The 16,135-nt window shown below is 34.6% G+C and overlaps 1 protein-coding gene across 1 annotated transcript; it reads right to left on the bottom strand.

Annotated features, from left to right (window-relative positions):
• Positions 1–204: 204 nt before the first annotated feature.
• On the bottom strand, positions 205–15,227 carry LOC129282208 (cingulin-like). Its single transcript, XM_064114399.1, has 5 exons — positions 14,640–15,227; positions 13,477–13,611; positions 10,657–10,719; positions 4,990–5,079; positions 205–3,727 (listed from the first exon to the last, which is right to left on the bottom strand). The coding sequence occupies exons 1-5, from the start codon at positions 14,796–14,798 to the stop codon at positions 2,993–2,995; spliced, it is 1,182 nt and encodes a 393-aa protein (XP_063970469.1). The 5' UTR covers positions 14,799–15,227; the 3' UTR covers positions 205–2,992.
• Positions 15,228–16,135: the final 908 nt, after the last annotated feature.

Raw genomic sequence — 16,135 nt, forward strand, 5'->3', positions numbered from 1 at the left:
AGGTTGGGGAAGTTGACTACAGGAAATAAAAAAAGACAATTAATATAACCCAAAATTAGGTTGATGGGATAAAGATATTGTCGAGTTTACGAACTTTTTTTTTATTTATTTGGAGTGTAACAATTACTATAAAAAGGAAAGGAAAACATGATTTTAAAATCTCAATATTTTTACACATAGTCACATATTACAGTATCAGTTGAATAATTTGAACAGGCTACGACTTTATTATTAAATCATCATTAAAATACTAGTACTTAATATATCTTTTATGATTTCTTGACTTCATGTAGATTTTCTCTCTATCACACCGAATCCTCATTTTAATCTTGTTCACTGCAAAAACTGGTGTTGATTTAACACCAGCCCGGGATCTATAGACCAGAGAAGAGTTAAACAACACCAGTTTTGTTTTGGTCTAACTCCAGATAGGTGTTTATACAACACCAATTAGTATTAAAACAGCATCGGTTTGATTCCAAACTGGTGTTGTTTCAATACTTTTCTTGTGTAGACATATATAGATTCTGGGCTGGTGTTAAATCAACACCAGAATTTTTGCAGTATTCATCTCAGACAATTCTCTAATCTTTTCCACCTTGCTTTGCATTTCCTTTACACCAGTCCTTATAATTATGTTCCTCTCTCCTCTAAAAAATAATTCTGATTCTTGCTTTCTCCTCTCTATAAGAATCTGTCTTTCTACTGTATGATTTCTCTTTCATCTGTACAGACTTATTTTTTGCCTTGTTTGGTCATAAGACGATGGTATGCTGGAATCACTAAGTATGACAAATGTGCATATTCTACTCCTAAGCATCCCCTAAATTGAGCTAATGCTCAGGGCGTTTTCTCGGAGTTTATGCTTGTTAATCAGGCAGGTTTCTACCTGAGCAAAGGGGGGTTATCTCTCAGAGGTAAAAAATCCAAAGACTCCAGAAACCAACTATCCATCAAACTTATGAATATTAGATCAAGAGATGACATACACGTGTCCGTGATGCATCCATCATTAATAGCATATTGAAGTCTGTATGGTATCAAATTAAGATATAAATGAACAAAAATATTTTTAAAAGGGTTCAATAGTTGTAATGAATGGACATCATGCGCACGGATGATAATCTTTTAATTTTCATGTTTCTTTTCTTTTTTATTATTGAATGCATAATTCAAACTTTGAAATATTGAGTGAGAAGCCTAATTTGAAATAGTTAAATGGTTAAGAATGTTTCATGCAGACCAAAGATCAAAAATACATAATTGATGTTAACTGCTGAATTCCATGTACATGATAAATTTTCCCAAAATCTGTCAAATGCACAGGTAATACTTAATGTAATGTATTATGATGTTAAGTGTAAAGTGATTATATATTAGAATGTACATTATAGGATACAAGCAGTTCTGTATAGCCCCTTTCCCCTTTAACCCAAACCATCCTTGCCCTGGCCCATGAAAATAATATTCTTTTGAATCAATTAGAAGCCTAAAACTTAAAATTATGCAATATACTGTACGTATCAAAATACCAATTATTGACTATTCATGATCATAGATTAAATTTACTATCAAGGAAAATATATCAATTCAAATGAAATTTACATTATTTGATATCAAAGTGCATGTTTTGAAATATATACAACTTCATAAATCAAATCACCTCAAAATGTCAAGCACTTATACAAGATGTAAATGGGTAAATGAATTATGACAGAAATTAGACTGCAAACAGCGCAGACTGATAAAAAAGGTTAAAGTATAAAATATATTGCACTTTTTGTCTTTACAATAGAAATTACATTTTGGAATTATAATACTTTAAATCCATATACTTTTTGAATATCATAACATGATTACTAATACTCTATTTTGGGTTGATTTCGTCTAGACATGAATGAAGACAAAACAATGTGAGACAAAAACACCAGATATAAAAGACAATACATTGCGTTTAAATTTGATTAGCCTCAAACATATAATAACAATTGCAGTATTGACATTACTTGAATTCAATTAAAAAGACATAATAACATGTACACAGAAGGATCATGTGCAATTATTTCTTTAAACAGCTGGTGAGGTATAGTTTGCTGAGGGTTGATGTCTAAATGCTGTACATTGTTCAAGATATGACAAATACTTACTTGTTTTTTTAATGATTACTTGTCAATACAAATCAAATCAAGAGAAATCAATTTCTACAATCTTTATGAATTCATATATTTTCAAAGCACTTTGATGAAAAGAAGCTAATTTCATTTTGTTCGATTTAGTTTTTGAATATAATTATTGTAAACATTATTCATACTGGATTAAGGCACTTTTTCACCTGTTCATACATGTATATCGCATTATTACTGAAATAATGCAGTATTTTGACCGATGATCGATGTGTATCTAGATCAACAGGGCTCAGCCAGAATGCCATATCTGCACACAGCCAATGTGCATCTTCTACCAAAACCAGAGCATCATTCCTTAACACCACAAATGAAATGATGGTGCATCATAATAGTGATCTTGCATATAAAGTGAGAGCATATTGTTTATCTGCAAAAAAGCTACCACATTTGCATCATGTCAAATGGCATATATAAAAAGGATATGATTTTTCTTTAGTAACAGTATTTTGTTGTAGGAGCTATCCACAAAATAGCAGCAAAATAAGCGTGGAAAGGAGTAAGCAAAATACAGGTAAATTCATTGATTCCCATTCATACATACACAAACAACAGACTACATCTGTAAATTAGCCACAACATTTACAGTTTTTTTATCGGTATCATGTTGAATAGGTAATGTCAACAGCAGCTAAGTACTAGTGAACTAATCTCATTAATTGAAAAGAATAATTTTTCCAAATATAAGGAAAACAATGGAGTGTTATGGCTTCATACTTGTAAATCATCAACGTCATGGCACAAGGGCACTTACGATTCAAATAGTTCATAAATTTGTTGGGCTGCTAGACTTGGACCTATTTTGTTTGTCATCTCTTGAGGAGCTGGAGAGCAGTCTCTGACTTAGATTGCCCAGGAGTTCTTGAATCACCGTAAAGGTATCCATCAGGACTGGGTCCTTTCAAACTTGGTAACGACTTGGGCTTCTTCTTGTTCTGTTTAAGTGAATCATTCTCCTCCTTAAGAACGTTCATTTCTCGTCTCATCTGAACGAATTCCCTGAATCCCACCCTCTCTGGAACAACTAATTGCTTCTCCTGATGCCTCGAAGCAAGCTCTTCTTTCAATCTCCTGCATTCCTCCTGCAATTGCTGCAAGAAGATCAACAGTTTCTCCTTGGTAGAAGCCTCTTGATCCCGCTGACTAGTTCTTTCACCAAGTTCTTTCCTGAGGTCACTCACCATATCCTCAAGCTCCATAATCTGCTTCTGGTAGCCTGCGATCTCCTTGCCAGCCTGCTCCAGTTGGTGTCTAAGTTTTGACTTCGCGGAATGTCTCTCCTTGGTTTGTTGACCAACAGCACTCAACTCTTCCTCCAGGACCTTCACCCGGAGCTCAAACTCTCTCAGTCTCTGCTGGACTTCTTGAAGTTCCAGCTCCAATGTCTCCTTCTCCCGTTCCACCCGCTCGATCTTCTCCAGGTAGGTTGAAGCCTGGTTGTTCTCCTTCTCCTGGAGCTGCTCTATCTGTAGGTTCAGCTGCTTGTTAGTTTCCTTCAGCTCTATCATCTCTCTCAAGGATTGATCAAGGCGCTGATTAACTACCTTAAAATATAGAAAATTGAAGAAGATGAAAGGGTATGCACATTTTTATCAGGGGGAGAGGGGGGGGGGGGGGCAAACCATACGAATACTTGCAAATGGGGACATATGACCTAACATGCCTTGATAAGGGTTGCATCATACTACAGGGCTTATACACTTGGTAAGGGCATAAAAATTACAAAGAAATTACAAGAGGATACATGATATATGAATAGGGTTATTACATTATCTGAAGAATTATACACACTCAGGGGCAGATGGATTTGTAAAAGCTGTGGTGATGAATGTGCCCGGGGGGGGGGGGCAGCCATGGAGGGGACCCCTATTTTTACACTTAAATTTCCTTTCCAAGGCATAGCATTTTTGTCTTATTGAGAAAAAGAACAAAGAAAGCCGCTCCAAAGCAAAGCATTTTCTTCTTATCGAGAAAAAAGAAGAAAGAAATCCACTCCAAAGCTTCGCATATTTTTCGTTACGCCGTTCCGGTCGCATTGATATGCTACAATGAGCTGCAATTTTGGTGAAAAGCGGCCGCAGAGCGCTGTCCGACCATCGCCTCTGCGCGAGCGCACCCAGCGGCCGTGCCGCCGGGCTAGCTGCATCATTCACGCATGCCCGTTCCATAGGGATGCATACGCACTCACACGCTGGCAATCCGTTCCAAAGACCCCCGTTTTCACAAACATTTGTAGTTCCGAGGACCCTCCTTTTTACAATAAGCCCGCTCCAAGGCCCCCGTTTTTTGTCTCGCCTGCGGCACACCCCTACCACTTTTTTGGTCGAGTACCCCCCCCCCCCCGGGTGTATGTGTACACCAATATGGGGAATGCCCCTTTCCCCATCTTGAATATCAGTTCACTTTGGAGTTGAATGGAACAAATATGGAAAGACCAAATACAAACCTGATAGCTGATCTGAATAAGTTGACCTAATAAGTAATAATTTATCAGATTTTTTTACATTTGATTTCTAAAAGGTAAAATGTCAAATGATCATGCTTATAATGTTCACTTAGCATCACAATCTTGACTTCAAAACTCAAAAGAAATCAGAAAATGAATGTCGAACTATTTTGAACATGTACCCGACTCTATGGAGATACAATTTACAGTTTGGTTGGAGATGGGTTGCCTATTAAGAGCCTGTATTGTTTTTCTTGAAGCTGTAAGTTACAGATGCTTGTTGGATTTTTCTCTTTTTATTCAAATTAACGTTTTGTTGGGGTTGGACTTGTCCTTTAATATACCGGCGAGTGAACTTACATCTATTTTTATATCATGTTTCTTCAGTGCTTCTAGCTGGTCAGTTAAAACTGCATTCTGCTTTTCATACTGCTCTACAAGCTGCTGAAACTGTATAAAGAAATCATAGAAACAAGAAAAGAAAATGATAAATTTAATTGAAAAATTTGCTTTTTCATTCAACACAGACGTTTTTTATATATAATTTTTTATTTGAATACTTTGGAATAATAGTTTTTTACCATAATACACTACATAAAACCAATCCAAAGACTGGATAATCAATGTATTTTTACTTAAAAAAGAATGGCTGTTGTCTTCCAAGTTCAAGAATGGACCTCTGCGTGCCTGATACAAATGGTTGGTGAGAAAGGTGGTAATTCTAGTTGAATCAAATATCTTATTACTCATCCATGAAGCTGGTTCTGTTTTGCATTAAAATTCTGAATTCACTTGGTAGAAACCGAGAGTATCAAATCAAGAGCGACGATGAACAGCTACAATGATCAAGTTTAGAAAAGAAAGAGACAAATTCCCCATTTTCACGACTGGAAATGAAGAACAATTTGATTTTTTTCAAGAGAAAACATGGAATGGGGTGAATAAAAGTGTTTCCCCTCATTAGTGTCAGTTTTTCCTCCAGATTTCTTGGTGCGGATGAGCCAGAGTCACCTGTGTGCGGGGGTTTCAACTCGTAACAAAGATTGCCAACGTGTTTAGACAATTAAGAGAGGAAAGAACACATGTCACTGGGAGAAGTTTCAAAAGTAGACAACTATCCCATGTCTACTATCTTTACTTTAGATCATATCATAGAGTATCTGGGAAAGACCAAAGCTAGTTAGGACTGGCTGGAGGGTTTCCAAGGAGTGTCTCACTTGATCATCAATTACAAGATTCTCAATTTTGATTTTGTCAATTTTACTACTTAAAAAAAAATAATTTGAAGGAGCTGGATGAATTGTCGGAACATACAAAAAATATGAAGTCATACCAACAACAGAATAATAATAATTATAACACAGCTCTTGTATAGCGCATATCAAATTATGTCATAACGTCCCTAGATGCGCTTCCAAAGGACTTGGATATTATTACCCTGGCTTTAGCCCCGCAGCCTTTTACAGCACGGTGGCATTTCAAGGAATAAATTCCTGCCGGGTACCCATTCACCTCACCTGGGTTGAGTGCAGCACAATGTGGATGAATTTTTTGCTGAAGGAAATTACACCATGGCTGGGATTCGAACCCACGACCCTCTGTTTCAAAGTCAGAAGACTAATCTACTGGGCCATAACGCTCCAGAATATCAGATATTCCAATGAACTTTTTATTTGGTTCATAAATCAAAGAAAGGGGACTTTGGAAAAGAAACATGCTTTGCGATATCGTTACATAAACACGTCTCTCTCGTCAGGTTGCCTGGTAATTCTCATCCCCATGACCTCCACCTGTGGCACTTTTAGATTTTCATGAACATTAATTATTTAATTATTTATATCACACAAAATTCTATTATACATATAGATTCAAGACATTCATATCATTTTCTGTTAAGAAATATGCTTACTAAATTATGCCAACCCTTCAAAGTATTGTTAAGACTGCAATACTTATTACATGCTGTTTCATTCTAGATTTCAATATAAAACCTATACAAAAGAGGGTGCAATTAAGGTGGGAAATGATTCAATCGAGTAACTGGAGTATACTGTTTTGCATAAAGTTGTGCTCAAAAGTTTGTGAACCCCACCACAAAATGCACTCCTTAATGTTGAGTGTTGAATGTACACAACACTGAGCCCAGAGAAACAAACTTTATTGAACATCTTGCATGTAATATTTTACCACCTGACTTCACAATTAAATATCTAAAACATGGCCGATTTTCAACACTTTAAATATGTTCATTTTCTGGTGGGGTTCACCAACTTTTGAGCACCAATTTAAATTGTTAAAAGTTTTTCATCAATGTATACTTTTATTAGCAATCAATTTGAGCTTACTTGCTAATATACAATGTCAACAAGTGTTTTTCCCCCATGCAATCTAATCAGGAGTTTCCATTTATCACACCTTTGCTGAATATTCTCAATTCACAATTTGTCACTCATTTCACGTCAGAGATTTTTTTTCTCAAAATATGACATGAGATTAGAAAATCTTTGAGGCCTCAAGGGAGAAACATAGATCTTGTAGATCAGGAATGAGTGATTATGATCTCTGATCATATCATGTAGGAAAAGGTATGTTCACCGAAAGTAAACAAACACCAACTTATAGATCATGTTCTTGAAGAATGGCGAAAAAATCAGTAATGTGACCTACATTTTACAAAGGACACAGAATATAGTTTTGACAATTAGGCCTACCGTATAAAGAGTTGGAATATCAGTTCTGATAATGAACCTCCTTTAAACTGCTCAGACTACATGTAACAGTTAACTACATATTGTCTAGTTTTGACAATTAGGCCTACCATATAAAGAGTTGGAATATCAGTTCTGATAATGAACCTCCTTTAAACTGCTCAGACTACATGTAACAGTTAACTACATATTGTCTACTTGTATTTCTATTCATTCATATTTGATTTCATAATTGATAAATATCAACTTATTTTGGGGAAGTCATCACATATACACTATAAGTTGTTGATATCGAAAGGAACCTTTTTTGATTAACTTTGACTTCAGCTAATACAAATTTTTATTTCTCTGAAAGCAACTACAAAAATCATTCACACATATTGGCTATTTGGCTTATAACTGATGTAAAGAAGTTGGCCCTCAAACAGTGACAGATTCTCCACACACAAAACCTCCCCTCTCATTTTCGCAAAACCTTGTCAAATTCTAATAAATCATCTAGAGTCTCCGCAAGTGTGAAAGTACAATTTTCACACAAAAAGAAGCCTCCTTATTGTCTAGAACGTCAGAATGTCTGAGAGTTGTACAAACAAAAATATCTTTTGTAAAGCAATCGTAATTGTTCTCTACGGTTCGATGCAATTAAATATTTCTAGAGCTGCTTCCATGTTAATGCTCATTAAAAGTAAGTCTATACCTAAGCAATTTTCACTGTTTTTTGTTTGTTGGGAGTCTATTCTTCAGCTTTACACTCCTCCAAGGACTTTGGGTTCTCAAGAACTTCTTTCTAAACATGGATATTTGGTAGGGGCTTAGGATTAGTACAAATGAAATAAAGGGCGGAGATTATACCTGTAGCACGAGAACGCTTGTTCAGTGGGGATAGAAAGAAAATGAGGTTATTTATAAAGTTTCTTCAAGTGAAATAACAGACCAATCAATCAAGCACAAATCCATCTATGAATGGTTGTCTTTTTGTTATTAGTTTGGAAAGTTATTTCTGTATAAATATTGACTTGACACAAAGATAATACATGTACATGTATTTAAAATGTCTATTACTGGTAGTGAGACTTGATTATCTATCAGATTTAGATATGGCATTCTCTAAATATGTAGGCTACATGGAGAGAAATCACTAAAACAGTTAAAGGGGAAGTTAACCCTGACATAACGTTTATTGTAAAAATTATAGTAGAAAAAAGCTGAAAGTTTGAGGAAAATCCATCAAAGAATAAAAAAGTTATTAGAATTTTGATAATTTGATTTGTGACATCATATGCGAGCAGCTTTCCTATATATGGTAAAAATCAATGAAATGTCATTTTCTCAAAAAACTGGAAAAAAAAATTCTGTACTTTCAATATAACAATAGACAAATTCATCGGGAACCATTATAAAATTGAAATTTATGCATTCCATATTACATAACATATGGGACAGCTGCTCGTTTATGACCTCACAAATCCAAAACTTTAAATTCTAATAACTTTTTTAATCTTTAATGGATTGTCCTCAAACCTTCAACAATTTTTTAAAATCATTTTTTCTGCTATTTTTACAACAAACTTTTTTTCAGGGTGAACTTCCCCTGTAAGAGATTAGAAATGCACACACACATAAACAAGGAAAACAAACTAACAATAAATAAAGGAAAAAATGTCAAGAAATGAAGATTTGTAAATAATACATGAAATCTAATGTGAATTTCTGATATCTGAAGAGCATAATCAATGGTTTGAATAAGTCCATGATATGTTGATTGCACAAAATCTTGTACGAAACATACCTGTTTTGATTGGATATATTCATGCGCACTTGCTTTCCTTGTTCAAAGGTAAGTTTTGTGCAACTCTGACATCTGTTGAAAAAATCCCCAAAGGCTGTGTCTACCAAATTAATTTCTATCAGCTCAAAGCAGAGTACCATGGCCAGGTACTCATACACAAAATATTGCAATCAATCTAAAAATGGCCATAGCCAATGAAGATCATTATTTTGCCCATATTAATCAAGAACCAACGTTTGAGTTTCAAATTGATTGCAAATGTTCATGTTTTGGGGGCTCAAATTTACAACATTCTGCAGCAAAATATCAAACGCAGATCAGTGAACTTTTGTGCTTTCAGGTGGTTCCGTTTAAAATTTACGGCATAGTCAACAATTACACCACTCACAGGAGCATTACTGTTAATGTGCTTAATGGTTCCTAGTTTCATTAATTCTGCCAATTTCCAGACACAATGTGTGGGGTCTTTAAGGATCCAGACTAACATTAATGTATTCTCTCTTTTGTCACCTGTTACAAAATCCAGCGATAGTAAATTACTCCTAAGCTGTTTGAGAGGTCATCTCGAAATTAACATAGAGGGACATTGTTTCTCAAATATCCTCCTGACCTCCCATCAACTTTGGTTTCCTAATAACACTCAATCATGAATGTTTAATAGGGAAACATGGGGGGGGGGGGGGGAGGACACAGTGTCAATAATCACGATAGTCTCAAATATCAGGCAGCATTTACATATTACATATTGATATAACGAGTTGTGATTAAACATATATTCATACAGTGTATACTCAGATATATATACAAATCTATTTTAAATTATAATACAAATCAATGTTAGATACAATCAGCTAGATATTGCATTTTCTATGATTATAATACAAAACTATTATCATTAGAAGACAAGTAGGCTATTAGAGAAAAAATTAGAGTTGAATTTCAAGTGGAAAAATTTCCTCTGGCCAATTTAAATTGATGAGTAGTCATCCACAGCCATATGAAGTATCAAAATGGTATATTTTTATGATTTATATGACTATGAGATGGTCTATAAGCAAATTCATAATAACTGTCATCTTTACAGAATATTTCCTTGTAAAAGTGGCTGATTTTCAAGTGATAATTCCATATGGTTTCATTAAATTCTAATAATAAAACAATGAATTATGAATTATCATTATTTTAAGATATTCGTTATTCCCTAAATATTCTTAAATTCATTATTTAAATATTACATTCAAGGTTCGATCCCCCTGATGTCTGTGGGTTAATATTGGTGCTTATTGGGATTTTTCAAAAATTATTTTCTATCAATAAAATTGTAATCTGTCTAGATTTTACTTGAAACTCTATTTTTCTCACAAATTTTGGATGAACTTGTCTAGAATATTTTTCTTTGTCCAATACATATCTGTATAAGCCGCTTACAAGTGTTCATATTGTTGATTGTTTCTATGCTGAAAAAAAAACAAATTAATCAAACTGAAATGAGCTGATAATTTATTGGTTATGACTGGTAAAGAAACTCACCCGTTCTCTTTCTTCTAACCAATCGGTTTCTGCCTGTAGCTTGGCACTCACAAGTGACATGACCTTTAATTAATTAAATGAGAAAAATGATTAGAAATTGTGTTATTATCATATATATCCGACTGATTATTATGATAGGCTTACACTTCGGTGACAACATTTGCTCTGGGTCTTATTTCTTCTAAGATATAGGTTTAAGGTTGCAAGTTAGGGTTTTATGTTAGGTTTAGGATAGGGTATAGTGTTAAATCCAGGATTGAAGTTGGTCATTCCATATATGTGTGGAATTTACAGCAGAGCAATTGTCGCCAGAGAAAATGTCATGGAATCTACACTTCATCATAATGTACACTGTCGTTCCATTTCATTCAATGTACATATACATTAATTTTAACAATTACTCTTTCAGATAAATATACAAAATTAAACAAATATATATCTAAAAAAAAAAGACTTGTACAATAATATACTTGTATTTCATGGCTCAACACAAGATGGCAGCCTTCTACAAAACTACACAGATCATTCAGAAACATACAGAAACTGCACTGATCTGCACAAGAAAATTAGACAGGTCAGTGACAAATCCTCTTTCTAAATAAAAAATATCACTTTTTACAAATTCATTGAGATTTTAAGAATTCTTTTGTTTTCATTCTATATGCTTGGTCTTGTGTTTTCTATGGATAATCCATTTAACTGGTTTGCTAAAATGCCCCTTCTCTACAATTTTGAAAATCTTTGGTGTCAATTCTAGAAACTATAATATATTGAACACATGATGGCAGCATTCCACATTTATGTTCACTCTTCAACAATATTCAAATCAAAGGAGATCGCTTACATGCCAGAATATAAAAAATCAAACAAATGAGGGTTCAAATCATATGAGGCAAAATGTCATATAAAAATAAAAAAACAGAAATTAAGCATTCATTGTATTTATTTAAATATCTTGAACATGGTGTCAGAATACATGGGCTGATTGCCTTTAATTGTTTTTATGTTGAAGAGTTAAATCTTAGACTTATTGTCAAAATTTTTCATTTTGATGACCTCGTGAAATCTGGTTTGATTCTGGATATACAGTTGGGGATATGAAACCCATTTCATTACATTCTTGAGCTCGGTGAAGCCCTTGATATTATGCAAATCAATAATCACACTCGAACGATGAATATAAATAAGGAATATCTCATCAATACTTCTTGGCTCGCGGATAGTGACAAATGGCTTTACGTGGGGTAATTCGAGACGATTCCTTGAGTACTGACTAAAATGTGTGCATAAACCACGGTGCTGATGAAAAAGGGCTCAACCATGTTGGAACTTCATTGCAATACATAAATTCACTCCATAACTCGGTTGAGAAGGAGAGGGCTGTCGATGGGTCCCGTGTGAGTGTAATTATGCATCATAGTTAATTGACTCACAAATTATCTTGAGTATAGAGTAAACACTCCAAACTTGCCCATTAAAAAATGAAGAGGATGATTCAACGTGAACCGCTTGTGAATAACGTTAATATGAAAGTGCCATCTATTGATTACTTATCAAAATCAACAAAAAATAAAGAATATGTTTTCTTCGTATTTCCACTTGTGAAAATGTAAACATGACCTTTAAAAAGGTAAGTTCACCTTGACAATAAATTGGTATATAAAAGGCAGAAACCAACCTATAATCAGGGTAAACTTCCTGTGTAATTTAAGATTTTTTTCTTCTTTTACCTCTTGACCTCAGAACATATGGTACATGTCTACACTCAAATGTCTGAATAGCAGCGATGGGAAGAAAGTGAAAAAAAATTACCATATGATCATAATATATGTATCGTTTTGTCATGACCACAATTGAAATTACTTTTTTTTCCTTTTTTCCCCCTTCCACAGTAAATAAACATGTATATACATAATTCCCAATACATAGACATATAGTCAAACTGACTTAGTATACAATCAATAAGCTGTCACAGCCAAAGCAAATTTGGCAAGAAAAATAAGAGATCTGATACATATATCTAAGAAATAAATATTGGTAATAATTATGTTTGTTAAGTTGACAGATTGCCAGCTTGTTTGAAAAAGTTTCTGAAACGAAACCATTTCTTTCTGAAATTATTTGCTTTGAAATTTGTTTCATATATATATTTCTCCATTTCATAATATAGTTTTAATGCGGACATAATTGTGGTAAATGAAGGTAACTCTTTTCTTAATTTGGCTAAATATATCTCTTTTCTTACAATCACAATAGCAAGTTATACTAGTTGATCATAATAAATGAATGTTAAGTGCATTTGGATAAGCAAAAAAGAAATGAACTAAAATGCAGTAGCTTGGGTATGCTGTACTATGGTAACATGAAGCCTTCTGCATGGATTGGAATGGATTTGAACTTTCATCAATAATTGTTTTCACAATACATGCATACAAACTTCTCAGGCACAGATCCAAATACATGTACTAGGAGACATGGGGATTCCCCCCCCCCACCCCTTGAATAAGAATTGTACATAGGCCTACTGCTACTCCCTTTTCATCAATAATTGTTTTCACAATACATGCATACGAACTTCTCAGGTACGGATCCAAATACATGTCATGAATATGTGAAATGTCCCCCTATCCTGGTCCTTCTGGAAATGAATTTGCCCCCTTCTCTTGCAGTGAAGAGGCAAATTAAATCTTTTCAATGTTTTTTTCAGTAAAACAAAACCAGAACAATTCCTGCACCCTTAAAAAATTTATGAAATCTTGAACCAATCCTTGGCCCTTGACTTGATAAATTAATGATTGTACTTGTGATGAAAAATGTTACCTCTTCTTTATGTTTCCTGTTCAGTTTTTCACTGTTCCTGTCAATCTTTTTGAGACACTCTTCTTGTGCCTGTTGCTTGAAAGCTTTGGCATCCTTCGCGATCTGATGATATTCTTCACAATGTGACAGTTCATCCTGGTAAGTGTTAAAGATGACAAAACAGATTCAAAGTTGAATTACATATCATTAGAATCAGAATATATTGAAAATAATGACCGACTTTGAATTATTATAGAGTCAGTGAATTTCTTTATACTGGTACATGTATGTGACCAAAAAACAAACTTGATAATGCTACTTCATGTACTACTACTACTACTACGGTACTATTACTACTACTACCACTATTACTACTACTACTACTACTACTACTACTACTACTACTACTACTACTACTACTACTACTACTACTACTACTACTACTACTACCACTATTACTACTACTACCACTACTACTACTACTTCTACTACTTCTACTACTACTACTACTACTACTACTAATTATACTACTACCACTACTAAGTAGGCCTACTACTACTACTACTACTGCTGCTCCTACTTAGTACTACTAGGCCCCTACTAAAAATTATGATGACGATTTTAATAATAAATATGTCAAACGTGTATAGACTATAGTCCACTTTGCAGAGGGCTCAAGGCTGAATGAGGAAATATAAAGGAAACGCAAAATAAGAAAGACTCAGTTTATAGAAAAGCATTTTCACTCTCCAAGTAACTGTATTCATAATATCCATTCATTATTCATTTTTTATCTTCAAACCAAGCTTATTTCTTATTATTCATGTTATTAGCCTTACACAATGATGTTGCAAAGTGGTAGACCGAAAGCGTCAGTCTCTACCTGTGTCGCTGCTGTTTCGCTGAGACTATGGTGTAGCTACACTGTCCATTTCCCTCTCGACATGCAAGATCTCATTGAGTTTTCATTTTTGGTGCACTTAGATTGTTTTATTTTAACTAATTAATGAATTAATTGGCAACCAAAACCTATCATTTTTTGTTTGCTGACATGGCTGTTACTCTATATAATCATGTGATTGTTTAGGCCTTATAATTATAGCAATTACGAGTCACCATCTTATTTGATAAATTGGAGAAACGAAATAAAGCATTTTGACTTAATTTGAGTTTGTTATACACACCTGTAATTGCTTCAGTTCTTTTTTTAGCTCCTCATTTTCCCGATGAATATCTTGCATCAAACTTAAAGCTTGAATATGTCGGTTAGTCAGTCTGTTTTCCTGCTCAATATATTCATCTTGGCTTTGGTTTCTTTTCTTGTTGTAGCAGTTGTCTGACATCTTGAAGACGACAAACGAAGAATGTATTTGGAAGTAACACGGGTATGAATATGTAGGGACTACATGGATTCCCTAAAGTTATATCGCACGCACAGTATATATCATAGGCAAGGTGTATAATACTACTATTGACTATAGCTATTGACCATCAAAAAGCGTCCTTCACAACGGGAATTACCCGGCGTTACCAATGCATCCCGATGTGGTTGTGTTGACATGTGGGAGATGGGAGGTCGACTGGTTTTCACACCACCAAGTGCGTTCAGGCGGACGGTATCGGCGATTGTTGAGTATTCCGTGGTTTCACTACTACAAAATGAAGGTCTATTTGTTGTCCCACATAAAATTTGACAAGCAAAAAAAAAAAAAAAAAAATCCTCAATTGTGAGTGAGCGACATATTCCCATTAAAAATATTTGCATCGACTCTAGTTCAAGGGAGGGGGGGGGGGCACAGTTGTGTATGAACGGCATATATTTACATAAAAAATATTGAATGACTCTCAAGGGGGGGGGGGGCTTAGACCGGATGTGCCCCCTAGATCCGCCACTAAACTGTACATGTGGTATTTATCCAGGCCGAGGGGCCACTTCTTATGACGAGTGGATACCATGCGTGACCATGGGTTTCGAAAAGTATATTCCCTGAATTGACCCCCTCAACAAGTACGACGATATCTTAATTATGTCAGGGACGTGATCACGGAGGTCGGCTTTACCTTGACTTTCATTAGGTTTACCACCCCTCACACCTCGCTAAAATCGGACCCTAAACACGTAGTGTTGTGGCAAAAAGTACATACTTTATAAAGTATTTTAGTCTTTTTATAGCCTCGCAAATTAGACCGTAAACACATGGTTTTCCTAGCGAAATATATACCTTTTTAAAAATATTGTTTTAGTGTTTTTGACACCCTTATTACGTAACATACCCTATCTTGAAAAAAAGAGATCCTTTTTACGTGTTTTTTTTTTTGGTCATGCATGGTATCCACTCTTCAATGGAAGTGCCCCCCCCCCCCCCGATGGCATGTCATATTTAGTAACCATATATCCATATGATTGTGGTGCTTGGGGATGGATGATCATGAAGCATAACTTGGCAACCAAAGGAGGGCTATGAACTAAATTCATTAATAAATAAGTCAGGCGTGTACTCTTCATAGGCCCTACTTCTGTTCTTCAATTTCTCTAATCATATACTGACTAATGCATTGTTTCAATTTAGATATGTAATTTTATTTTGTATTTTTGTCAAATGAACTAACAATGATGATGATTATGATGATAATAATAGTATTAATACATGTTAGTGTTCTAATCTCTGTTTCCGTTACT

This window comes from Lytechinus pictus, chromosome 2, assembly GCF_037042905.1.
Source record: "Lytechinus pictus isolate F3 Inbred chromosome 2, Lp3.0, whole genome shotgun sequence".
Lineage (NCBI taxonomy): Eukaryota > Metazoa > Echinodermata > Echinoidea > Temnopleuroida > Toxopneustidae > Lytechinus > Lytechinus pictus.